At 38.4% G+C, this 27,606-nt stretch overlaps 1 protein-coding gene across 2 annotated transcripts in view; it reads right to left on the bottom strand.

The window, feature by feature from the left end:
• Positions 1–5,478: 5,478 nt before the first annotated feature.
• KCTD18 (potassium channel tetramerization domain containing 18) overlaps positions 5,479–27,606 on the bottom strand; it is a 34,216-nt gene continuing 12,088 nt past the window's right edge. For both annotated transcript variants that reach the window (XM_022567363.2, XM_089916537.1), the window contains exons 6-7: positions 21,634–21,736; positions 5,479–11,744 (exon numbers count right to left, since the gene is read on the bottom strand). In XM_022567363.2, the coding sequence (XP_022423071.1) occupies positions 11,237–11,744; positions 21,634–21,736 (611 nt within the window). In that variant the 3' untranslated portion in view covers positions 5,479–11,236. The remainder of the gene's footprint in view (positions 11,745–21,633; positions 21,737–27,606) is intronic.

The raw sequence follows: 27,606 nt of genomic DNA, 5'->3' as shown, positions 1-27,606 counted from the left end.
ACAACAACATTCGCATTATAGGGGTCCCGGAAGGAGAAGAGAGAGAGAAAGGACCCGAGAAAATATTTGAAGAGACTATAGTCGAAAACTTCCCTAACATGGGAAAGGAAGTAGCCACCCAAGTCCAGGAAGCGCAGAGAGTCCCATACAGGATAAACTCAAGGAGAAACACGCCGAGACACATAGTAATCAAATTGGCAAAAATTAAAGACAAAGAAAAATTATTGAAAGCAGCCAGGGAAAAGGACAAATAACATACAAGGGAACTCCCATAAGGTTAACAGCTGATTTCTCAGCAGAAACTCTACAAACTAGAAGGGAGTGGAATGATATAATTAAAGTGATGAAAGGGAAGAACCTACAACCAAGATTACTCTACCCAGCAAGGATCTCATTCAGATTCTATGGAGAAATCAAAAGCTTTACAGACAAGCAAAAGCTAAGAGAATTCAGCACCACCAAACCAGCTCTACAACAAATGCTAAAGGACCTTCTGTAAGTGGGAAACACAAGAGAAGAAAAGGGCCTACAAAAACAAATCCAAAACAATTAAGAAAATGGTAATAGGAACATATATATGGATAATTACCTTAAACGTGAATGGATTAAATGCTCCAACCAAAAGACACAGGCTCACTGAATGGATACAAAAACAAGACCCATATATATGCTGTCTACAAGAGACCCACTTCAGACCTAGGGACAAATACAGACTGAAAGTGAGGGGATGGAGAAAGATATTCCATGCAAATGGAAATTAAAAGAAAGCTGGAGTAGCAATACTCATAACAGATAAAATAGACTTTAAAATAAAGAATGTTACAAGAGACAAGGAATGACACTACATAATGATCAAGGGATCAATCCAAGAAGAAGATATAACAATTATAAATATATATGCACCCAACATAGGAGCACCTCAATACATAAGGCAACTGCTAACAGCTCGAAAAGAGGAAATTGACAGTAACACAATAATAGTGGGGGACTTTAACACCTCACTTACACCAATGGACAGATCGTCCAGATAGAAAATTAATAAGGAAACACAAGCTTTAAATGACAGATAGATTTAATTGATATTTATAGGACATTCCATCCAAAAAGAGCAGGTTACACTTTCTTCTCAAGTGCTCACGGGACATTCTCCAGGATAGATAAAATCTTGGGTCACAAATCAAGCCTCAGTAAATTTAAGAAAATTGAAATCATATCAAGCATCTTTTCTGACCACAACTCTATGGAATAGAAATCAATTACAGGGGAAAAAATGTAAAAAACACAAACACGTGGAGGCTAAACAATACGTTACTAAATAACCAAGAGATCACTGAAAAAATCAAAGAGGAAATCAAAAACTACCTAGAGAAAAATGACAATGAAAACACGACGATCTAAAACCTATGGGATGCAGCAAAAGCAGTTCTAAGAGGAAGTTTACAGCAATACAAGCCTACCTCAAGAAACAAGAAAAATCTCAAATAAACAGTCTAACCTTATACCTAAAGGAACTAGAGAAAGAAGAACAAACAAAACCCAAAGGTAGTAGAAGGAAAGAAATCATAAAGATCAGAGCAGAAATAAATGAAATAGAAACAAAGAAAACAATAGCAAAGATCAATAAAAGATTGTTCTTTGAGAAGATAAACAAAATTGATAAACCTTTAGCCAGACTCATAAAGAAAAAGAGGGAGAGGACTCAAATCAATAAAATTAGAAATGAAAAAGGAGAAGTTACAACAGACACTGCAGAAATACAGAGCATCCTAAGAGACTACTACAAGCAACCCTATGCCAATAAAATGGACAACCTGGAAGAAATGGACAAACTCTTAGAAAGGTATAACCTTCCAAGACTGAACCAGGAAGAAATAGAAAATATGAACAGACCAATCACAAGTAATAAAATTGAAACTGTGATTAAAAATCTTCCAACAAACAAAAGTCCAGGACCAGATGGCTTCACAGGTGAATTCTATCAAACATTTAGAGAAGAGCTAACACCCATCCTTCTCAAACTCTTCCAAAAAATTGCGGAGGAAGGAACACTCTCAAACTCATTCTATGAGGCCACCATCACCCTGATACCAAAACCAGACAAAGATACGACAAAAAAAGAAAATTAAAGACCAATAACACTGATGAATATAGATGCAAAAATCCTCAACAAAATACTAGCAAACAGAATCCAACAACACATTAAAAGGATCATACACCATGATCAAGTGGGATTGATCCCAGGGATGCAAGGATTCTTCAATATATGCAAATCAATCAATGTGATACACCATATTAACAAACTGAAGAATAAAAACCATATGATCATCTCAATAGATGCAGAAAAAGCTTTTGACAAAATTCAACACCCATTTATGATAAAAACTCTCCAGAAAGTGGGCATAGAGGGAACCTACCTCAACATAATAAAGGCCATATATGACAGACCCAAAGCAAACATCATTCTCAATGGTGAAAAACTGAAAGCATCTCCTCTAAGATCAGGAACAAGACAAGGATGTCCACTCTCACCACTATTATTCAACATAGTTATGGAAGTCCTAGCCACGGCAATCAGAGAAGAAAAAGAAATAAAAGGAATACAAATTGGAAAAGAAGAAGTAAAATTGTCACTGTTTGCAGATGACATGATACTATACATAGAGAATCCTAAAGATGCCACCAGAAAACTGCTAGAGCTAATCAATGAATTTGGTAAAGTTGCAGGATATGAAATTAATGCACAGAAATCTCTCGCATTCCTATACACTAATGATGAAAAATCTGAAAGAGAAATTAAGGAAACACTCCCATTTACCACTGAAACAATAAGAATAAAATACCTAGGAATAAACCTACCTAGGGAGACAAAAGACCTGTATGCAGAAAACTATAAGACACTGATGAAAGAAATTAATGATGATATAAACAGATGGAGAGATATACCATGTTCTTGGACTGGAAGAATCAACATTGTAAAAATGACTATACTACCCAAAGCAATCTACAGATTCAGGGCAATCCCTATCAAATTACCAATGGCATTTTTTACAGAACTAGAACAAAAAAATCTTAAAATTTGTATGGAGACACAAAAGAGCCCGAATAGCCAAAGCGGTCTTGAGGGAAAAAAACAGAGGTGGAGGAATCAGACTCCCTGACTTCAGACTATACTACAAAGCTACAGTCATCAAGACAATATGGTACTGGCACAAAAACAGAAATATCGATCAATGGAACAGGATAGAAAGCCCATAGATAAACCCACACACCTATGGTCAACTCATCTATGACAAAGGAAGCAAGGACATACAATGGAGAAAAGACAGTGTCTTCAATAAATGGTGCTGGGAAAACTGGACAGCTACATGTAAAAGAATGAAATTAGAACACTCCCTAACACCATACACAAAAATAAGCTCAAAATGGATTAGAGACCTAAATGTAAGACAGGACACTATAAAACGCTTAGAGGAAAACATAGGAAGAACGCTCTTTGACATAAATCACAGCAAGATCTTTTTTGATCCACCTCCTAGAGTAATGGAAATAAAAACAAAGATAAACAAATGGGACCTAGTGAAACTTAAAAGCTTTTGCACAGCAAAGGAAACTACAAACAAGATGAAAATACAACCGTCAGAAGGGAGAAAGTATTTGCAAACAAATCAATGGACAAAGGATTAATCTCCAAAATATATAAACAGCTCATGCAACTCAATATTAAAAAAGCAAACAACCCAATCCAAAAATGGCAGAAGACCTAAATAGACGTTTCTCCAGAGAAGACATACAGATGGCCAAGAAGCACATGAAAAGCTGCTCAACATCACTATTAGAGAAATGCAAATCAAAACTACAATGAGGTATCACCTCACACCAGTTAGAATGGGCATCAACAGAAAATCTACAGACAACAAATGCTGAAGAGTGTGTGCAGAAAAGGGAACCCTCTTGCACTGTTGGTGGGAATGTAAATTGATACAGGCACTATGGAGAACAGTATGGAGGTTCCTTCAAAAACTAAAAATAGAATTACCATATGATTCAGCAGTCCCACTACTGAGCATATACCCAGGGAAAACCATAATTCAAAAAGACACATGCACCCCGATGTTCATTGCAGCACTATTTACAATAGCCAGGTCATGGAAGCAACCTAAGTGTCCACTGACAGATGAATGGATGAAGAAGATGTGGTACATACATACAATGCAATATTACTCAGCTATAAAAAGGAAAGAAATTGGGTCATTTGTAGAGACATGGATGGATCTAGAGACTGTCATACAGAGTGAAGTAAGTCAGAAAGAGAAAAACAAATATCGTATACTAACGCATATATGGGGAACCTAGAAAAATGGTACAGATGAACCGGTTTGCAGGGCAGAAATTGAGACACAGATGTAGAGAAGAAACGTATGGACACCAAGGGGGGAAAGTGTGGGGGAGGGTGGTGGTGGTGTGATGAATTGGGAGATTGGGATTGACATATATACACTAATATGTATAAAATAGGTAACTAATAAGAACCTGCTGTATAAAAAAAAGAATTTGTTTTGCCAATAAAAAATATAAATAAAAATAATAAATTCTTTTGCAGCTTCAAAAAACAAAAAAGCACTTCCTGTCAAAAACAGAAAACTATTCTATTTTTTTAACTTAAGTTTGAGTTAGATTAACCTATTCTTAGCCTTTTGAGAGAACACACACTTTTTGTAAATTATCGTCATCAAGCTGTCCAATAATGTCATTACCCCTCTGCTAATGCCTGACACACAGTAGATACTCAGTAAATACAAGGAAGAGAGAGCAGCTATGAAAGAATGACCCCTAGTATTTCTCTCATACCCCTAGAAAATTCTGGACTCTAAGTGGCTCGTGCAAAATAATCCAGTACATCAATTCTAGAGAAGGTGGGAAGAGAGCAGCAGCTGAAGTTCTGACCCTGGTGCAGACTGCCTGGATTCACATTGGGCCTCACCACCTGCTGGCTGTGTAAACACGTTTCTAAGCATCTCAATACCTCCGTTTCTCCATGGGTAATTGAGACAAATAACCATACCTACCCAGAAGGATTGTTACAAGGATTGAATAAATTAATCTTTGCAAAGCACTTGGAGTAATGCCTGGTACTTTGTAGGGAGACAGCAACCACAGAGTAATGTGAGTGGAGACACTTTATAAATTTATATGGGGAAGCTTTATATAGAGAGAAATGCATGTATATACGAGGTAATTATTAGTAAGGGGATTAGCTACTAAAGAAAACAGGAATAGCAGGTACTGGGATGGCTATTACTAGAGCTTGAGGCAGAGGAAAGAACAAGTTTGGGAGAACTCCCTGCCCCACCCACCCCTGCCCCCAAGGCTGAGACTCTGACCTTGTGAGGGAGGGTGACCCTGTGGCCCCAGTAGAGGCCAAGAAGCCCCCTGAAGTACTGGCAAGGGAGAAGCCCCGCCCCCCAGGGCACTGGAGAACCGAGGAGCTTTCCCTGGAGGAGCTGGCCGACTCACCAGGGGGCCACCTGCAGGGGTGCCACGGAACCCACTGGGAATCCTGCTGGGGCGCCAGCAAAACTTGCCAGGAAGCTTCCTGCAGGAGTGTTGTTGAATTACCTGGGGAGCCAGCCAGGAGACCCATGGGATGGGAAGCTGCTGCTGCTGAAACTTGGACCCGTTGGGGTTCCCATACCCCAGCCAAGCACTCGTTGCAGGAGCAAGAACACAGGGACACTCATGGAACCAGGAAGAAGCCCCCTCCTGCTGCAGTGTCCCTCCAGTGACAAAGCCAGCTGGCTAAAGGGAAGTGCTTAGGGGGTCCAGCTCCAGGATCACAGCAGGGCAGTGAAGAGTAGATTTGGAACCAAGAGGCAAAGAGTTGATACCTGGCATACCCTTAGAAAGCACTAGAACAGTATTTGATAACTAAATCTAAAACAAATAAACAGTATTTGATAAATAGCTATGAGGCACACAAATTTTCTAAGTCCTGGCTAGCTCATCTCTGGGAGGAATGTCAAGCTCCTATAAGAAGGGGCCTAAAATAGTGCTTAAAGGCCTGGACTCGAGTAAAATGACATACACGTGAATCCTGCCCTTGCTTCATACTAGATGCAAGGCAGCTTACCAAACCCCTCTGTGCTTCAGTTTCTCCATCTGAAAAATGGGGATAATAATAATATACCTACATTATTGGGTTGCTGTATTAAATAAGTTAACAAATAAAGGGCTTAGAAGGGTACATCTTAGTTTTTATTAGATAGTTGCTTGGTTAGAACAGCAAACAAAAATGTTTCTAATATTATACCAAAACCAGAAATGTAAGTGAGAGCTAACAGGATCGAATTCTTTAATTGACAGGCTTGAGACATCCTTTAGTGTCATTCTCCCCCTCAATTCCCAGGGTTCCACTCTTGCCTGTGATTGACAGCTCTAATGTTCTCTTACTCATCCACACCCCGCAATTAGGAGAAATAGTTACCAGTATTTTGCACAGGTTAAATCACCCAGCTAATGCAATGGTTCTCAACTGGGGGTAATCGATTTTGTGTCCACCCCCCAACCCCAGGAGACATTTGGAAAAGTCTGAGGACATTCTGATTGTCACAACTGGGGCAGGGATGCTGCTCAATAACCTACAGTGCACAGTACAGTCGTCCTCCATAAAGAATTATCCAGTCCAAAATGCCAATAGTGTCACAGTTGAAAAGCCCTGATCTGGAGGGTCCAGGGGCTTTGGAGAAAGAAAACAGAAACGGTGGATGAGGAGAGACATTGTGCCTTGTTCCTCCAGCTACGCTGGGTTCCTGGTTGGTTCAGCCTATGTCATCAAATCCAGACTGTCTGGCCCACAGCTGGAGTCTAAATGTACAATTTCTGATGTCCTTGGGCTATTCATGTCATCTACATAGAAGCTGGGTTTCCACATCTTCCAAACCAAGAAATTAGGGCATAAGTTCTTGAAAGAGCTGCTATTGAAGCAGAATGTCCAAATTTTTAAGAAATCTTGGCAGAAGGAAGCAATATTTGTCTTTTTCCAACTTTAGCAAACCTTTCCAACTTTTTCCAATCTCTTTCTTTCCATAAAGTGCTGTTTAAAACAAGTTTCTCTTCTAAGCTTCAGGCCCTCAGATTCACTCCTGTAGCTGAGCACAATTTTACTAAGGTAATGAAGGTTTTAGGGTCAAAGAAAGGAAAGTATGAGAAGCAACATTATAAAATGAAAAGTTGTTAAATACACAAGTAGGACAGAATATTGATTGACAGTTACTGTAAAAGTATGTTTGTCTTAGCCACAGCTTACATCAGGAAGTGTCTAGCCAGCAAATATGAAATGTGTACGGGCTGTCTGAGGCAACACATGTGAACAAAGAAAAATTAGCTTTTCTGTAACAATATAAACCATGTATAGCTCATGAGGCTGACAGGACTATAAGTGAAAACAGTTCTTTGGCTGCTCTACCAACCAAATTCCGTGGATATGAAATTCTGAAAACAGCTGGAAACCAATCTTTTTTTTCTGTTAGTTATTCATGATGTTTCCTTTTCTGGCTGTACTACATGCTTGAAATCCTGCATTTGATTTCATCTGAGTGAAAACTGCAGCCCTCAACAAAGAATCACTCATCCACTCCTCACTGGCTGAGGAATTCAGCAACTTGTTGACAGTTTCCAAGGGAGAGTTTCAGCATATGGGAAAATGACAGTATTTCCCATAATTAAAAAGTTCCTGGTTAACTTAGGAATACACATATGTAAATCATTTAAAAATATTTTTCATTTGCTATAGTAAAACCTCTTTCCCTTCATTTTATTAAGTTCATATTTTCTACTTAGTTTCTAACCAACATCCTACCAAACGTAGATTAAAGCTGTTCAAAGGGATTGCAGGTATGAATAAGGCAATCCTTTATAAGGCACCTCATATTCATATAACTGTTAGCATTTTACCCTTTACTGAACAAGTTACTACCACAAGTTTTTGTGCACATTCAAAATGCTATTTAAATAAAAATTCTTCTATGAACAATTTCTCAAGAAAAGCCAAATATGCTTGTACATTAATTCCTTCTTTAGAAATCAAAGTATAGTTGATAATAATTACACTGTATTTAACCATAGATTGGGAAGTGAATCAACAACTTTTTCAATGTTAGCACTCGCTAAGGAAGCAATAGGATTCAGTCTGTGAATGAAAAAGAAATTGCATCAGCAAGTCTAGCAGGGGCAGTAAAGCAGGAGGAGAGGGGCCAGACTGATTTTTTCCTTTCTCAGAAGTCAGGCAGTATCTGTCTGACCTCTCTGGGGTCTCATGAGCCATGTCTCTGAGTTACTTTAAACAACTTGACAAGTTATATAACTGTTACCGTCATTACTAACGGTAATTGTGGTCATTAGCAACAATCACCAAATTAAGGGATTTCCGCCAGCATCTCCTTTGTTCTGACAGGATAAATTTTGCAAGGTCGGAAATCAGTTTCTGCGCCCCCAAAGACCGCTACCAGATACAGTTTATAAAATAATTGGGGGAGGGGGCGTTGCCCTGTCAGCAATTTACCGGAGGCCTACAGTGTACCAGGCATTGCAAGTACAGAGGTGGCAGTCACTCTCTAGTAGAAGTCAGACATGTGATCCTAACACCATAATACCTTCCTGTTCAAAAGCTTTAAATATTAAACAAATCCACAATTTGACATCTACTTCCTCCCTCTGGCTTTTCCTTTGATCAGTGCTGCTGTGGCATTCTGTGAAATTAGATTATGTGGCTAAAATGTGTGTGTGGAGGGGCGGTCATTACTGTACAGCCTTTACGTTACTGAACCTCATTTTCTCGATCTCTAAAGGACTGGAAAAGACTACCTTCATTATGTTGTTCTGAAACTAAAAAGCAAACTGAACACAGTGAAATAAAATATATGAAAATACTTCATAAACTAACATAAAGCAATATTGAAACAAAAACTTATTATTTAAAAATACAAATGAAACAAATCCTTCAGTAGATTCCTACTGCCAGCCTTAGCCTCTCCACCTTATAATTAACCAGTTTTAATCAGGGCAAACCAGATTTCAACACAGATTGCCTGGAAGGGCATAGTCAATTATCTTTTTTAATATGAGCAATACCTAAATAATCTACTTACCATTCAGAATTTCTGTTGCGTCCTCTGATCCAACAACTGCACAAACCTACTTTTCCAAAGTAATGACACTGAATCACTGTTTATAAAACATGCTTTCCTTTAAAAAAATTTTTATTTTCCAGGAAGACCAATGGGTTATGATGAGTTACCAACTCTTATGCTTACAGAGTCTGGTATTAGGAAAAACGTGTCTTCATGTGAAATGAACCTAATCCCCAGGGAACCACACCCAAATAAAGTAATGTTCAAGTTACTGGAGCATTCTGAAGTTGATTTTGACTCCTGATACCCATAAGGGATGGTTTGTCCCTATCCACCTCAGCTGAACCATAGCCCAATAGTTATTCCAAAAACTCTCCTCTTATAAAAGCCAAATGTACTCAATAGACGTCCCTTAAACTACTTGATGTAAAGAAATGCAGGCTGTTGACTGAATCAGCCATGATTAACCTTCAACATGTTTCCTTTCCAGACAAATGTTTATTATGTGTAAAATACACGTCTATTAGTATAAAATTTTCTTACATGAATCAGCAAAATGTTGTAGATCAAACAATACCAATAATATCCTAAACGTAAGTTCTCAAAACTCACTATGGTCTTTAATTTTCAGAAGACCTGGATTCTATGTAATAGTATTTTGCAAGGTGACTGAATATTTTATATATTCCCCAGGGGAATATCATTCATGAATCTTTAGTTTTAAATATTCACTTTTTCTAGCCAAATAAACCACTTACTTTAAAAAGGCTGCTGGTATTTGGATAGCTATCCAAAATCGGTTTAACGATTTCATACATTAACTAGACAAGAAAGCGATTTTGTGAGCTGAAATAGATAACCTATATAAACGAACAAGCTTTCAAACTACTAAAGGGCTCCGGCTCCAAGGCTTAAAAATAAGTACAGTCACAGAAAAATGTCACTTTTTACGGAAAGGTTTTTTTTTATTTTGTAAAAAGTAATGTTTTGAGTATATTTACTTTACTCTTTTAAACCAGTACAAGTACAATGATAAGCACTGAGTAAAAAGTACCCTGCTTTATGAACCTATTTTTAACACACTGACGGCATATTGCTCACTGAAGATAGAAATATGTGATCCAATTATAAAACATAACATGTACGTGTAAACACATACAACTAAATAGTTGTGAAAAAATAGAAGATTAATCAAAATACTCTGTTTTAAAATATTAAATTCAAGTTATGTGGAAATTGTATGATAAAAAATCATATTGTATAATCAGAATAACTCTTTAATGGTCATTTCTGAAAAAAAATATTAACTTTAGTTAAAAAGTTAAACTTTCTCTTCAAGGTACTTTCAAAACTTCACTACTCAAATGAAAAATAAAATATTTTAACAGTTCATTCTATGACATGTTATATAGTTCTTATTCCAAGAAATCTTCTTGCAAGGTATAACTAAATCTGCTAGGAAAAGAGTAAGAAAAGCCAATCTAGGAAAGAAAATTGTTCCATTAAGTGGAAGTCAAAGTGTGATCTCAAATTATTGTCTTTTTTCCCCCTCCCCCTCATTTCTTTTCATGCTACCTTTTGAGGCTGAGAGCGCCCTGCAGGGAGTTCACCTTGATCTACATTTTCTCTCAAATCTCCCCCCATCTGGGACATAGCACTGGGAAGCACTAATATCACCCTCTCTATTTCACCGGACTGAAAGCTAAACCCAAATCTCACTCCTATCCCTGGGCTGCAATGAGTAACATTAAATAAGCGCCTAAAATCTATAATTATTTCAGCAACAAAGTGGACTTGCTAGGGATGATTTTGCTCTACTGTTTTGTTGCCTTAATACCAATTAAACATTAAAAAAAAAAGCCCACACACATTAAAAAACCTGAAATTAAAACCATCCCTAGACAAATAATTTAAACGTTGGGAAAATGAGAAGTAAAAATAGGCCCAACCACTTACAGTCTCCCTCCTCCATTCCTACTTCACACAATTCACCCTAAATAGAAAGAAACAAGTTTTCATCCCCACTGCATCGGGAAAGAGTGCCGCTTATTTGTATTAAATGGGTTGTAAGCTCGGAGAGGCAAACGGGACACGCTGAGTCCCCGTTTCCATCAATCGGTCTGGCCCTGCCCGTTCTCAGTCCGCGCGCCCAGGGCGCTGGGGGCGTCGGGGTTCGGCTCTGGGGGCCCCGCCGGCCTGGCCGCGGTGCAGGCGGGCGTTGAAGGCCCCGTAGCGCACAAGGGAGTCCGCTTCAGTTTTATCACTCGGTGCGGGGTGGCCTTTTTGTCGGAGAGCAGAACCTTAGCTGGAGGTGGGTGCGTGGCCCCGTTCTCAGCACCCCCGGTCTCGTGGGCAGCCTGGGGATGCCCGGGCAGGCCTGTGCCCACCGGGGACGGGGCTTTCAATGGTGCAGAGCGCTGAGCTGCCCTTCCTCCTGCAGCCGGGTTCACGGATGCCCGGGACCAGGGCTGCGGTACACTGGCCGGAGGCACCCTCACGGAAGCCGAGTTCTTGACTTTAATTTGGGTGCTGGTGGAAGGCCCCAAAAATCGTACTGGCTTAGGACCAGTCTTACAGTTCACGCCTCCTTCTTCCTCTTCATTGGGCGCTATCAGTCGCCTGTAAATAGAGAAGCAGGCTCTTGTCAAACAGCTGGTCCTGTGTAAACCAGCAGTTACAGGTTATGTAACTAATGAAAACGTCTCCAAAGTCTACCTTCAGGGTGAATAAAAAGGTTTTCGTCAAGAATTTGAGCCAAGAGGTATCAACCTACCTCATCTCTCATCTCCCACCAAAGTCAGTAAGTAAATTAGCAAGTTTACAAAAGATTGTTTCAACTGGAATACACTCTTTCAAACTCACACATAATGTTAATACCAGCAAGTTAAAATTTGGAGCGTTACACTGGAATTACACAGCACATTACTCAGTTCTCACAAATTCTGATGTGATCCAGAGGATAACCAGGAGTATCTCAAGTTGTTTTTCCCAGAATAGCAGTTTCAAGAGATTTACTGAGGAAAAAAGGGTTTCACAAATAAACTTGAGAAATGCTACTGCATATTTTATTCTCCTCCTAAAGCTTTAAACTCTATATTAACAAATTAAACATTCTATACTAAAGACACCTGTTTAGCTTTGTTGAATCCATATTTCCCAATCATTCTGTAATGCACCCTTTGGCACCCAGTAAAATTATCATGCTATGGAACACATTTTGGGAACTGCTAGAATAGTCGAACTCATGGTATAGTTAGACGGTTTTCGAATTCGAGAAGTATTGGACAAACCTTCAAAGATTCCTCAGCTGAGCTGCCATTCACTATAAAAAGCCTGAAGTGGAAACACTGTTTTACCTTATTTAATTTATTTTTTATTCATTTTGTTTAAACTAAAACAAACAAACAAAAAACAGTTCACCCATTTCTCCCACTGCCCGCCCCCCCCACCTCTGGCAACTACCAATCAGTTCCCTGTTTTTTTGCTTTGGATTTTGTTTGTTTGTTTGTTGTTTGTTTGTTTTTAAGATTCCACATAAAAGACAGCTCATATGGTATTTGTCTTTCTCTGTCTGACTTATTTCACTTAGCATAATATACTCAAGGTCCATTTGTTGCAAATATATATATATATATATATATATACACACATACCACAATTTCTTTATACCATCATCCATCAATGGACACTTAGGTTGTTTTTATATCTTGGCTATGGTAAATAATGCTTTAATGAACATGGGGGTACATATATCTTTATGAGTTAGTGTTTTTGCTTTCTTTGGATAGACACCCAGATGTAGAATCGCTGGATCATATGTTAGTCCTACTTAGAATTTTTTGAAGAACTTTCACATTATTTTCCATAGTGGCTGCACCAATTTACATTCCCACTAACAGTGCACAATGGTTCCTTTTTTCCCACATCCTTGCCAACATTTATTTCCTGTCTTTTTGATGACAGCCATTCTAACAAGCATGAGGTGATATCTCATTGTGGTTTTGATTTGCATTTCCCTGATGATTAATGATGTTGAGCTTCTTTTCATGTACCCATTGGTCATCTATATGTCTTCTTTGGAAAAATGTTTATTCAGATCTTCTGTCTATTTTTGAATCAGATTGTTTGTTTTTCTGCTATTGAGCTGTATGAGTTCTTTATATATTTTGGATATTAGCCCCTTATCAGATATATGATTTGCAAATATTTTCTACCATCCAGTAGTTTGCCTTTTCATTTTGTTGATGGTTTCCTTTGCTGTGCAGAAGCTTTTTTAGTTTGATGTAGTCCCACTTGTTTATTTTTACTTCTGTTGCTTTTCATGTCAGATTAAAAGATCATCACTAAGACCTATGTCAAGGAGCTTACCACCTATTTTTTCTTCTAGGAGTTTTATGGTTTACATTCAAGTCTTTAATCCATTTTGAGTTAATTTTTGTGTAGTATGGTGTAAGATAGTGGTCCAGTTTCATTCTTTTGCACGTGGATATCCAATTTTCCCAACACCGTTTATTGAAGACACCTTTCCCCATTGTATATTTGTGGCTCCTTTGTTGTAAATCAGTTGGCCTATATATATGGGTTTATTTCTGGTCTCTCTCTTCTGTTCCACTGATCTGTGTGTCTGTTTTTATGCCAATACCATACCATTTAAATTACTATAGCTTTGTAATATAGTTTGAAATCAGGAAGCATGATGCCTTCAGCTTTGTTCTTCTTTCTCAAGATTGCTTTGGTTATTTAGGGTCTTTTGTGGTCCCATACATATTTTAGGATTGTTCGTCCTACTTCTGTGAACAACATCATTGGAATTTTGATAGGGATTGCACTGAATCTGTATATTGCTTTGGGGAATACAGGCATTTTAATAATATTAATTCTTCCAATTCATGGATAGGGACTATCTTTCCATTTATTTGTGTCTTCTTCAATTGCTTTCATTAACGTCTTACAGTTTTCAACATACAGGTTTTTTATTATCTCCTTGGTTAAATTCATTCCTAGGCATTTTATTCTTCTTGATGCAACCATAAACTGGATTTTCTTAATTTCTCTTTCTGATAGTTCATTATTAGCATATAGAAATGCAACAGATTTTTGTGTATTGATTTTGTTTATTAGTTCTAACAGTTTTTTGATGGAGTATTTAGGGTTTTCTATATATAATATCATGTCATCTGCAAACAGTGACAGTTTTACTTCTTCCTTTCCAATATGGACATTTTAAATTTACTTTTCTTGCCTAATTGCTCTGGCTGGGACTTCCAATACTATGTTTAGTAAAAGTAGTGAGAGTGGGGGTCCTTATCTTGTTCCTGATCTTAGAGGAAGTGCTTTGAGCTTCTCACCACTGAGTATGTTTGCTGTAGGCTTGTCATATAAGGCTTTATTACGTTGAGGTACATCCTCATTATACCTGCTCTGTTGAGAATTTTTATCATAAATGGATGCTGAATTTTGTCAAATACCTTTTCTGCATCTATTGAGATGATTATATGATTTTTGATATGATATAAAAACCATCTGATAGATTGTTTCCAGTTCAAGATGACAACATAGGAAGATACTGAACTCACCTCCAATGGACACACTGAGTTTACAGTTATATACGGAACAATTTCCTCTTAAATAAAACCTAAAGGCCGGCTGAGTGACAACTACATATTGGGCAACTGAGAAGAAAACAACATTGAAGCAGGTAGGAGAAGCTGGAACACAATCTTGCCATAAACCCGTCCCCCAATGCAGTAATCCGCAACCAGGAAGAAAGTCAAAACCTGCATCTTCTCCCTAAGGAGGGAAAGATTCAAACCCCATATCGGGCTCCCCAGTTTTTAAGACATGCACTTGAGAGATGAGCCCCCAAAATATTTAACTTTGAAAATCAACAGCGTTCAAGTCCCGAGGCCCACAAGACTATAGCAATCTGATAAACAGCTCTTCAAGGGTCCACATGCTCAGATTCGCCCACCCCAGGGCCCAGTTCAAAAGCGGCCAATTGCACCCAGACTTAAATAGTAAAGTAGCTCACCTGCTGATAGAAAAGTGCTGGCCTGAGGGGCAGGCGTCTAATTTAACACACACATCTAGAAGCCTGCTGGAACACTCTCTGGGAATAAAGACTAGCAGGTACCATCTTCATGCTCTCCCTTTGCTGTGCTCCAGAGCACCAGTATTTCCCGGAAGGGAGCTTTTACACATATCTGGAACCCTCACTTTTTATGGCTCTTAGCCAGGGGACAACTCCTGATTGCCTGGCTCTGGAGGCCAGTGGAGCTTGCATTCCTGGTCCCATGGGACTGTAACAATTGGTGTTAACCCAGAAAGGAGCTCACAGCCTTGTCTGGTACCCCAATTTTTGCAAATGCTGCCAAGAGACACCTCTACATTGCATGGCTCTGGTGGCCAGTAGGGCTTATGCTTGTGGGTCCCACAGGACTGTAACCAATGGAGAAAGAGTTCTTAAACAGCTACCACCCCAGCACACAACAAGAGGCAACAGATCCAGAAGCTCAGTCTTTCCGTGAAGGAGGTCTGTTAGCTGATCATCATGACTGCAGCCTGAGGGGCAGACTTCTAATTAAACACGCATCTAGGAGCTGACTATAATCTTTCCCAGAGACCTCATAGGGTGGGTGCTATCTTTGCACCCACCTTCTGCCACACTCCAAAGTGCCAGTGTCTCCTGAAGGGGAAATTTACATGCAGCTGGTGCCCTGGTTTTTGTATTTGCCACCCACAGCATGCCCCTTGATCCCTTGATCCCCTGGCTCTCATGGCTGGTGGGTCTTGCATTCCTGAGTCCCATGGGACTGTGGCAATCAGAGAGATGGTTCCTGGCGGGCTAACATCTACAGGACAATGCACAGACAACAGACTGAGGAACATCCCCCAGTCTTTCTGCAAAGAAGGCCTCTTTGCTTGTCCTAGTGCTTCGGCCTGAGGGGCAGGCCTCAGGTTTGGCACACGTGTATTGCCAAACAGAGCTGCTCTCAAGGAACATAGGCTGTGAATGCCATCTTGGTGCTCTCTCTCTCTGCCTTGCTCCAGCTCCTCAGAAGCTTTCTGAAAAGAGCTTACACACTCAGCTGGAGCCCCGATTTTTGCAGCTGCCACCAAGGGGACACCTTCAGAATGCCTGGCTCTGTTGGCCAGCAGAGCTTACACTTGCAGTCCCACAGGTCTGTATATATTTGTAAAGCTCTAAAAGCTGCTGCCTGAGGGTCTGGCTTCCAAGCAGCCTCAATCTAGGTGATGAGATCCTCCCCTTTGGGACACTGACAGGTCTTGGTTCATCCTCAACTACTGGGAGCTATTAAAAATATAATAGGCTGCCTGGACAATCGCAAAGGTTTGAGAGTCAACTAAGAGCTGGGGCAGGGCCAAACAATAAGGTTCATCCTCTGCACAAGGCTACTCGTTCAAAACTGAGTGAGGCGGTTGTTTCATCTACTGTATAGAAACCAACACAGAGAGTCAAGTAAAATGAAGAAACTGAGGAATATGTTCCAAATGAAAGAACAAGATAAAACCTCAGGAAAAAACCTTAATTAAACATAGATAAGTAATTTAGCTGAGAAGGAGTTCAATAATGGTCATAAAAATGCTCACCAAACTGGGGAGAAGAATGAATGAACACAGTGAGAACTTCAACAAAGAGATGAAAAATATAAGAAAGTACCAAATAGAAGTCACAGAGCTGTAGAATACAATAACTGAACTGATAAACACACTAGAGGGGTTCAACAGCAGACCAGATGAAGCAGAAGAAAGGATCAGTCAACTCAGTCAGGGCAGTGGAATTCACCCAATAAAAGCAGGAATAAAGAAAAAGAATGGAAAAAAAGTGAAGATAATTGAAGGGACTTACGAGACAACATCAAATGGACTAACATTCACATTATAGGGCTCCCAGAAGAAGAGAGAGAGAAAGGAGAAGAAATCTTATTTGAAAAAATAATAGCTGAAAACTATATAGCTGAGAAAGGAAAGAGACATCCAGATCCAGGAAGTCCAGAGAATTCCAAACAAGATGAACTCAAAGAGACCCACACTAAGACACATTATAATTAAAATGTCAAAAGTGAAAGACAAGGAGAAAATCTTAAAAACAGCAAGAGAAAAATAACTTGTTATATAAAAAGGAACCCCCATAAGACCATCAGGAGATTTTCAGCAGAAATTTTGCAAGCCAGGAAGGAGTGGCATGATATATTCAAAGTAGTAAAAGAAAAAAATCCAACCAAGAATACTCTACCCAGCAAAATTACCATTCAGAATTGAAGGAATAATGAAGAGTTTTCCAGACAAACAAAAGCTAAAGGAGTTCATCACCACTAAACTGGCCTTAAAAGAAGTGTTAAAGGGACTTCTTTAAGCTGAAAAGAAAGGGCACTAATTAGTAACAACACATATTAAAGAATAAATCTCACTGGAAAGGTAAATATATAGTAAAGGTAGTATATTAATCACTATAAAGTTAGTATAAAGGTTAAAAGAAAAAAGTAGTAAAAATAACTATGATTACAATAATTAGTTATGGAATACACAAAATAAAAAGATGTAAAATATGACACCAAAAACCTAAAACGTGGCAGGGGATAGTATAATGTTGAGCTTTACAATGGAATCAAACTTAAGTTGTTATCAACTTAAAACAGACCGTTATAGATATAAGTTGTTATATGTAAGCCTCATGGTAACCACAAAGCAAAAACTTATAGTAAATACACAAAAGATAAAGAGAAAGGAATATAATCATACCACTAAAGAAAGTCATCAAACCATAAAGGAAGAGAGCATGAGAAGAAAGGAACAGAGACGAACTACAAAAACAATCAGAAAACAATCAACAGAATGGACATAAGTACATACCTATCAATAATTACTTTAAATGCAAATGGATTAAATTCACAGAGTGGCTGAATAGATCAAAAAATAAGACCCATCTATATGCTGCCCACAAAAGACTCACTTAAGTGTAAGGACACACACAGACTGAAAGTGAGGGGATGGGAAAAGATATTCCATGCAAACCAAAAGAAACCAAAAGAAATCTGGAGTAGCTATACTTATATAAGATAAAATAGACTTTAAAACAAAGACTGTAATAAGAGACAAAAAAGGGTATTACATAATCTTAAAAAGGTCAATCCAACAAGAGGATATAACATTTGTAAATATTAATGCACCCAAAATAGGAGCACCTAAAAAATAAGGCAAATATTAACAGAACTAAAGGAAGAAACAGAGAGCCATACGATAATAGTGGGAAACTTCAATACCCCACTTACATCAATGGATAGATCCTATAGATAGAAAATCAATAAGGAAACATTGGCCTTAAATGACATGTTAGGCCAGATGGACTTAACAGATATTTACAGAACATTCTATCCAAAAATAACATAGTACACAATCTTCTCAGGTGCACATGGAACATTTTCCATGATAGATCATGTGTTAGGCCACAATACGAGTCTCAGTAAGTTTAAGACAACTGAAATCATATCAAACTCCTTTTCTGACCACAATGGTATGAAACTAGAAATTAATTACACAAAGAAAACTGGAAAATTCACAAATACATAGAGATTAAACAAGTTACTGAACAACCAATGGGTCAAAGAAGAAATCAAAAGAGAAATCAAAAAATACCTTGAGACAAATAAAAATGGAAATGTAACATACCAAAGTTTGTGGGATGCAGTGAAAGCAGTTCTAAGAGAGTTCATAGCAATGTTTACCTCAAGAAATAGGATAAATCTCAAAAAAACAACCTAACTTTACACCTCAAGGAACTAGAAAAAGATCAAACAAAGGTTAGTAGAAGGAAGGAAATAACAAAGATTAGAATAGAAATGAATGAAATAGAGACTAAAAAGACAATAGGAAAGATCAATAAAACTAACAACTGATTTTCTGAAAAGATAAACAAAACTGACAAACCTTTAGCTAGATTCACCAAGAAAAAAAGAGAGAACTCAAAATCAGAAATGAAAGAGGAGATGTTGAAACTGATACCATAGACATACAAAGGATAGTAAGAGGCTACTATGAACAATTATATGCCAACAGATTGGACAACCTAGAAGAAATGAATTAATTCCTAAAAACATACAACCTACCAAGACTAAATCATGATGAAATAGAAAATCTGAACAGACCAATGACTACTAAGGAGATTGAAATCTCCTAACAAACAAAAGTTCAGGACCAGACAGCTTCACTGGTGAATTCTACCAAACCAACTCTTCAAAGAATTAATACCAGTCCCTCTCAAACACTTCCAAAAAATAAAAGAGGAGGGAACTCTCAAATTCATTAAGGCCAGTAGTACCCTGATACCAAAACCAGACAAGGATGCCACAAGAAAATTACACACCAATATCCCTGATGAACATAAATGCAAAAAATCCTCAAAAAAAATACTAGCAAACTGAATTCAACAATACATTAAAAGGAACACACATGATGATTTACTCCAGGGATGCAAGGATGGTTCAACATCCACAAATCAGTCAATATGATACACTATACCAACAAAATGAAGGAAAAAAGTCACATGGAACATTATTTTAAATGACCTTATAACTGTCAAACTGTCAAGCAACCACTGTCAAAAGCCTGCCTGCTCCTTCCACTGCTTCCATCAGTTTCACTTCATGAAGATCCCCTTCTGAACATGTGTAATGGCAATCCTCCAAGTCTTCTCCCTCTGACTCAGCACTGTTGTGTTTTCAGAGGCAAATATAAGATACTGAACTCTGATTTTTGGAAATGGGATCATAATAGCATAGTGATTTGAAATATAATATATTCAACCTCAAAACTCTACTGAACATAACTAAAATTTTGTAGGTGAGAAATGGTTCTTTGGGACCTCACAAGTGCTTCCAAGTCATCGTTACCTGGTCCATGAATCAAAAATGATACTTAATAAAATCCCAGAGGAAAAAGACAACTAACACAGAGGAGAGTTTCCATAAAACCATTTCTGCTTGCTTTATATTTTGTACACATCTTCCACTGGACTCTAGTCCAAGGTTGCTCCACCTGAGCACTATTGCCATTTGGGATTCAACAATTCTTTGTCATGGGGGGCTGCCCTCTGCATTCTAGGACGTTTAGAAGCAACCCTGGCCTCTACCCTCTGGATGCCAGCAACAACCCCCACCTGACAGTGTCTCCAAACGTTACCAAATATATCCCCTGGGGAACAAAACTGCCCCCAATGGAGAACTACTGCTCTGGACCCAAATAATATTTGCTAACTATAAGTTCAAACACCAAAATAAATGATAATAAAATGAGAGCCTTTAAGCAAAAAGATCTGTTTTAACATATGATTTACTATTAAAAACTGAATAAAATTCTCTGCACCTCTGTGAAAGATCCAGAGGGCAAAAGTAAGAAAGCAGTCTGAAATTTCATACGGGCCCTGAATCAAATTCTAGAATAGATGATCAAGAAATCAGAATGTCTGAAAGTCATGAATACTACCCAGACAATGAAAATGAAATATAATTTTAAATGTATTTAAACCACAGTGAAAGACACAGATGTGGAGTGAATTCAGTGCTAATGATTTCATAGAACACAAGATAATACTACTAAATAAAAATGTTATTTGTGGTAACAGGAAGGAGAAAGGGATTCACAATAAATCACAGGAAATTTCAAATATTAAGTCTAATAAATTTCTTGACTATTGCCAGTAAAATCTGGGATTTCACTTTAGTGGGGAAAAATACTTACCACAGCATTCTCACTGTGTCCAGTAGTATTTTTAAAATCATACTCTCCCAAAAAGAATATACCATATAACTCAGTTTTAAAGAATTACTTCCACCTTTTACATAGTTCTGGTAACTTTGCATTTAATTTTTTTTTTATTTTGGCCACGCCACACGGCTTGTGGGATTTTAGTTCCCCGACCAGGGATTGAACCCGGGCCCTCGGCAGTGAGAGAGCAGAGTCCTAACCACTGACTGCCAGGGTATTCCCTCAATATTTACATTTTGGGGCTTCCCTGGTGATGCAGTGATTGAGAATCCACCTGCCAATACAGGGACACAGGTTCGAGCCCTGGTCCGGGAAGATCCCACATGCCGTGGAGCAACTAGGCCCGTGCACCACAACAACTAAGCCTGCGCTCTAGAGCCCGCGAGCCACAACTACCGAGCCTGTGTGCCACAACTACTGAAGCCTGCACGACTAGAGCCCGTGCTCCGCAACAAGAGAAGCCACCGCAGAGAAGCCTGTGCACCACAACGAAGAGTGGCCCCCGCTCACTGCAACTAGAGAAAGCCCACACTCAGCAACGAAGACCCAATGCAGCCAAAAATAAATAAATAAAGATTTATACTTTGATGGTAAGGCAGAATATTCACCTAGGTGATTAATAAGCTCAATGAGGTCAAGAACCATTATTCACTCCCCCAGTAGAGGCAGTAAAAATATAGGTCATACATTAATTTTTTAAAAAAATCAACAAAGAACAGATAACCTCTTTCGAATTGGGGCCATGTGACGCAGGCTTCCATGTAAAGGCCGCTCTTCCAGAGTCCAACATTCTATCAGTTCATGAGGCACCCGCCAGTAGCTAACACCTGGAAGATAAAAAGACAATTTAGAGAACCACTGTCCACTGCCAAAGGCTCAGCAACACTTTTGTATAAGACCGGCCAGAAAAAGTTTAAGGTTCATGACTCCCATTTGATGAAGAGAAGTATAAGCAGGAAGTGCTCCCAAGAAGAGCCAGGGCAATAGTGGCATAGCTCATGACCCGGGTCCAGAAAGAGCTGGCTACCAGCCGCCCCAGCTCTGCCACTGATAACCAGAGGTCTTTATACAGACCTTAGGCAACTGAGTGTATGCTGGTTAAGGGCACAGGCACTGGAGCCAAAACTGCCTGGGTCTGGATCCCATTTCTGTCATTCACTAATCATATCACCTCGGGAAAATTTTCTCATCTGTGAAATGATGACAATAATAGTACATACCTTGCTGCGATAATTAAATGAGAAAATAAAAACAAAATGCCTAGAACAGGGCCTGGCACAGACTTAGCACTCAAGAGATGTTAGGTGCCTTTATTATAAGTCATAGTGTTGGTAGTAATGTGAAAGGATTGGACAGTAGGGGTTCTAACACGTGCCCTGTCTACCTCACTAGGTTGCTGCAATCGTCAAATCAGATAAATTTTGTGAACCACTCTGTAAGAGGCAACCACTATATGAATATGAGGTATCAATACCTTATAGGCATCTTTTCAAACAAGAATAATCTGTGTTAACGTGGCAGGCCAAGATTCCAGTCAAATTCACTTAATTTTTAAATCTGATACGTTTCTTTGTTTAAATTTATTCTATTGAAGTATAGTTGATTTACAATGTTGTGTTAATTTCTGCTGTATAGCAAAGTGATTCAGTTATACATACATATGTGTATGTGTATATATATATTTTTTCATATTCTTTTGCATTATGGTTTATCACAGGGTATTGAATACAGTTCCCTGTGCTATACAATAGGACCTTGTTGTTTATCCATTCTATATATAATAGTTTGATATGTTTCTGATTGAAAGCTGAAAATGTATTCCTTTTTTTAAAAAATTTATTTATTTTTGGCTGTGTTGGGTCTTCATTGCTGCGCGCGCGGGCTTTCTGTGGTTGCAGCGAGCGGGGGCTGCTCTTCGTTGTGCTGCGCGGGCTTCTCAGTGCGGTGGCTTCTCTTGTTGTGGAGCATGGGCTCTAGGCGCGCGGGCTGCAGTAGCTGTGGCACGCGGGCTCAGTAGTTGTGGCTTGTGGGCTCAGTAGTTGTGGCACGTGGGCTCAGTAGTTGTGGCTCGCGGGCTTTAGAGCGCAGGCTCAGTAGTTGTGGCGCACAGGCTTAGCTGCTCCGCGGCATGTGGGATCTTCCCGGACAAGGGAACGAACCTGTGTCCCCTGAATTGGCAGGCGGATGCTTAACCACTGCGCCACCAGGGAAGTCCCTGAAAATGTATTCTTATGAAGCTTAAAAACCTTACGCTAAGTGAAAGAAGCCAGACACAAAAGGTTATATATTGTATGATTCCATTTATATAAATATCCAGAATACACAAATCCACTGAGACAGAGAGCAGACTGGTAGTTGCCAGGGGCTGAGGGGAGAGGGGAATGCAGAGTAACTGCTTAATGGATACTGGGTTTCCTTTTGTGGTGACAGAAGTGTTTTGGAACTAAATAGAGGTGCTGGTTACACACACTGTTAATGTAGCAAATGTCACTGAAATGTATACTGTAATTAATTCTATGCTGTGTGAATTTTACCTCATTTTTAAAAAAAAGAACCATAAAAATTATACATAGACACATTAAAAAAGGCTTAAAGAATGATGCTGAATAAAAACTGCTTGGTATTAAAAACAACAGTAACCTTTAAGTCCGAAGAAGGAATCTGGTGTCTTCTTTTTTAATCACTAAATGGCTAGTAATAACAAACAACTTAGCAAGCTGGGCACATAAATTATTATATATAATAGACATGTCCAAATACTCGAAGTCTATGGACCTCATTTTAAGACAACAACTTTCTAGAACTGCTTGATCATACTCCCAAACCTACTTATGCTACAAAACCATCACCAAATCTCATCCATTAAGTTTTTATTTTTAAGTCAGGTTTATTGAGATATAATTTACATAAAATAAAATTCATTCTTTTTAAGTACACTGAGTTTTGACAGATGTATACAGTCATGTAACTATGGCCACAATCAAGATACAGAACATTTCTATCATCCCCAAAAAGTTCCCTCCTACCTTTCCACAGTTGATGCCCTGCCCTCCATTCCTTAGTTTTGCCTTTTCCAAAGTATCATATAAATGGAATCATACACCACATAGCCTTTTGTGTCTGGCTTCTTTACCATGATGCTTTGAAGATTCATCCATTTTGATGTATGTATCAATAATCATCTCTTTTTATTTCTGAGTATTCCTTTAAATGGATATACTGCGGGCTTCCCTGGTGGCGCAGTGGTTGGGAGTCCGCCTGCCAATGCAGGGGACACGGGTTCGTGCCCTGGTCCGGGAAGATCCCACATGCCACAGAGCGGCTGGGCCCGTGAGCCATGGCTGCTGAGCCTGAGTGTCCGGAGCCTGTGCTCCGCAACGGGAGAGGCCACAACAGTGAGAGGCCCGCGTACCGCAAAAAAAAGATATACTGCAATTTGTTTTTAAGACTTTCATTTTTTTCCTGCCTATAATTCACATTCATTGTACAAAACTTGGAAAATATAGAAAAGTATATATAAAAAAAATAAAAATCACTTCTAATCCTAAAACTAGGAATCGTGGCTCATGACATTTTGATGTATCTCATTCCAGTCTTTTTTCTATTCATATGATATGCACATAATTGAAAACACATTATATTTAATTTTGTTTTCTGCTTTTGACCATTTCTTACTTTATCATGGGCACTCATCAACGTAAAAAGTTATTCAAAATAATTTTATTTTATCATTATTATTTTTTCAGCCACGCAGCATGCAGGATCTTAGTTCCCCAACCAGGGATCGAACCCATGTTCCCTGCAGTGGATGCGTGGAGTCCTAACCAAAAGACCACCCAGGAATTCCCTCAAAATAATTTTAATAGCTATACCCATCTATAACCTGTGGATGTGCCAATGTGTATTTAACCCTGTATTACAGACATTTAGATTGCTTTTATTTTTTCCCTATTATGAATAATGTTCAGTTGAACATCTCTGTTCATAAGCCTTTGTCTGCATTTGACTTTGTCTTTAAGGTAGATTTCTAGAAGTAGAATTATTGGCTCAAAGAATATGAACAATTTTGATGCTATTGATACATACTGATAAATTATTTCCAAAAAAAGTAATATGAACTTTATTCCTCCCAAGAATTCATGAGATCTTTACTAATCTGGTATATAAAAAAATAGTTCTCATTTAATGTATAGTTCACTGATAATGAGTTTGAACCTCTGCCACATTTATTTCCTTTTCTGGGAATTTTATGGCCATGAACCTTATACATTTATTTGTAGTAGGGTTGAGCTGGTTTTCTAATGAATTTAAATAAACCCTCTTTATTATAAGGGTAATCTTTGTCCAGTTAATGCAACACTTTTATCCAAGTTTTTTTATTAGTTTCTAAATTTTATTTATAATGTTTTATGTTTTAAAGTTAATACATTAAATATTATGTAATCAAATTTCTTTGTCTTTATGTTTTATTTTAAGCTTATAATTTCTTTCCCTATTAAGAAATCAGTTATTTGCTTACATTTCAATATAGTCTATAATAGTTTCATTTTTCATTCATAAATCTACCTGGGATTATTTTCATAAATGATGTGAGGTTAAAGTTCTGTTTTTCTCCCAAATAATCTATCCTTTTTTTATTGGTATTTAATGCTTTCTTATCACATAGTGATTTTATTCTTATAAATTTAATGGATTTTACTCCTGATCTCTGCATCTATTCTTGTACCAGAAAGACATGGTTTTATTAGTATAGAGCTACATATAGTATTTTGGCCATCAAACAGAGTTAAACTCATCCCTCTAATGACTTCTACTTCCCAAAATGTTTTGGGGTATTTCACCTGTTTATTCTTTCAAAGGAATTTTAGGATCATTTCCTCAAGATTCCCAAAGAGGTCCATTGATATTTTGGTAGGAATTGTGTTAAACCTATAATTTAATCTGAGAAACACTGACATCTTTATAATATTCAGATTTCTCATTCAGGATCATGGTATGTCTCACAGTAATCTTCATCTCTTCTTTTTTATAGATGGATGGATGGATGGATGGACAGATAAATACATTTTAGCAGTTTTCTTCGTAAAGGACCCAAGCATTTCTTGGTGGCGCAGCCTAGTTATTTTTGTTTATTGCTATTGTGAATGGGATTTTCTCCTATAATTTCTAGTTAATTTACCATAAGTAAGCTGCTAATCTTTATTTATATTGTATCTAGCTAGTTTAGTCTACTAAACTCATCATTTGAAATACCTTTAGTCGATTCTTTTCGGGTTTTCTACAAAGACATATTGTCCACAAATAACAATAACTGTCTTCTTCCTTTCAATAGTTCTTTCTCTTACTTCTGTTTCCTGTATTACGGCTTTCCACAGGCCTTCCAGAACTTTGTTAGATAACAATTATACTCTATTACATGCTTTCTAAAAAGTTAAAATCAGTCACACGCTTTGTTAAAGTCAGTGATCCCAGCTCTCTGCTCCAGCTTCCTGAGTCAGTGTAGAAAGAAACCCAGCCAGGCCCTCCCAAAGCTTCCCAGGTAGCCTGCTAGTCCAGCGGCACAAAAGGAGACAAGAACACCAGGGGGGTTGTTCTTCAACTTAAGCCCAAGTGTCTCAAAGTCAATTAAATCTCAAGTAATAAGCTTAAAGAGAATAGCATTTTGTTCAACACACTTCATCCTATCTGTTTGAAGGGCATGATATGAAAAGAAAAAGGACGAAAACTGAGTGGGGCAAAGTTGAGGAGAAAAAGGATTGGTACTAGCATCCTGCCTGAAAGAGGAACAGCTGATAGTTTTAAAAAGCCTCTTCCTTTCCTTATTCAATCTTACATGACTTGCAATGTCTGTCTCTACCAGCTTTTAAGATCATTTGAGGACTGAGATGTGTCTTATTTATCTTTGGACAATTTTAGGACTTAATTATAGTGCTTGCACCTAATTGACACTCAATCCATGTTAATTAAGAAAAAAAATGTAGGCATAGAACAGTTAACCCTCTGTGATCTTTAAGCAAGTGGCATGTCTCTCTGAGACTTCTTTTCCTCATCAATAAAATTGTAAACCAGCATACAGGCTTGTTTTAGGACTAAGAGATACTGAATGTAAACTACATATCACACTGAATATCAAGCAGCATTACTATTATCAACTCACATAAGCAGCTTGGTAAAGATAGTCAAATTTCAAAGTGTGCATTTAAAGAATATTTGTTTTCTAAGGGCTCTTTAGATATCTTCCCAGCATTATTTTCATTTTCTCTCTCTCTATTTTTTTTTTTTGATTACACATTTTATGCTTAATTTAGAGGTATACTTCCTAGGACAATGCTAGGTACACAGTAGGTGCTACAGAAACTCTTTTTATTATTTTTTTGGTAATAAATTTATTTATTTATTTTTGGCTGTGTTGGGTCTTCGTTGCTGTGCGCGGGCAGTCTCTAGTTGCAGCAAGCGGGGGCTATTCTTCGTTGTGGTGCGCGGGCTTCTCATTGTAGTGGCTTCTCTTGTTGCGGAGCACGGGCTCTAGGTGCGTGGGCATCAGTAGTTGTGGCTCGCGGGCTCTAGAGCGCAGGCTCAGTAGTTGTGGCACACGGGCTTAGTTGCTCTGTGGCATGTGGGATCTTTCTGGACCAGGGCTCGAACCCATGTCCCCTGCATTGGCAGGCGGATTCTTAACCACTGTGCCACCAGGGAA

This window comes from Delphinapterus leucas, chromosome 8 (genome assembly GCF_059928025.1).
Source record: "Delphinapterus leucas isolate spDelLeu-1000000601 "Yukka" chromosome 8, BTC_Dleu_Yukka2, whole genome shotgun sequence".
Classification (NCBI taxonomy): Eukaryota; Metazoa; Chordata; class Mammalia; order Artiodactyla; family Monodontidae; genus Delphinapterus; species Delphinapterus leucas.
The sequence above is the reverse complement of the archived record's forward strand: the minus strand, read 5'-3'. Positions and strand labels throughout refer to the sequence as shown.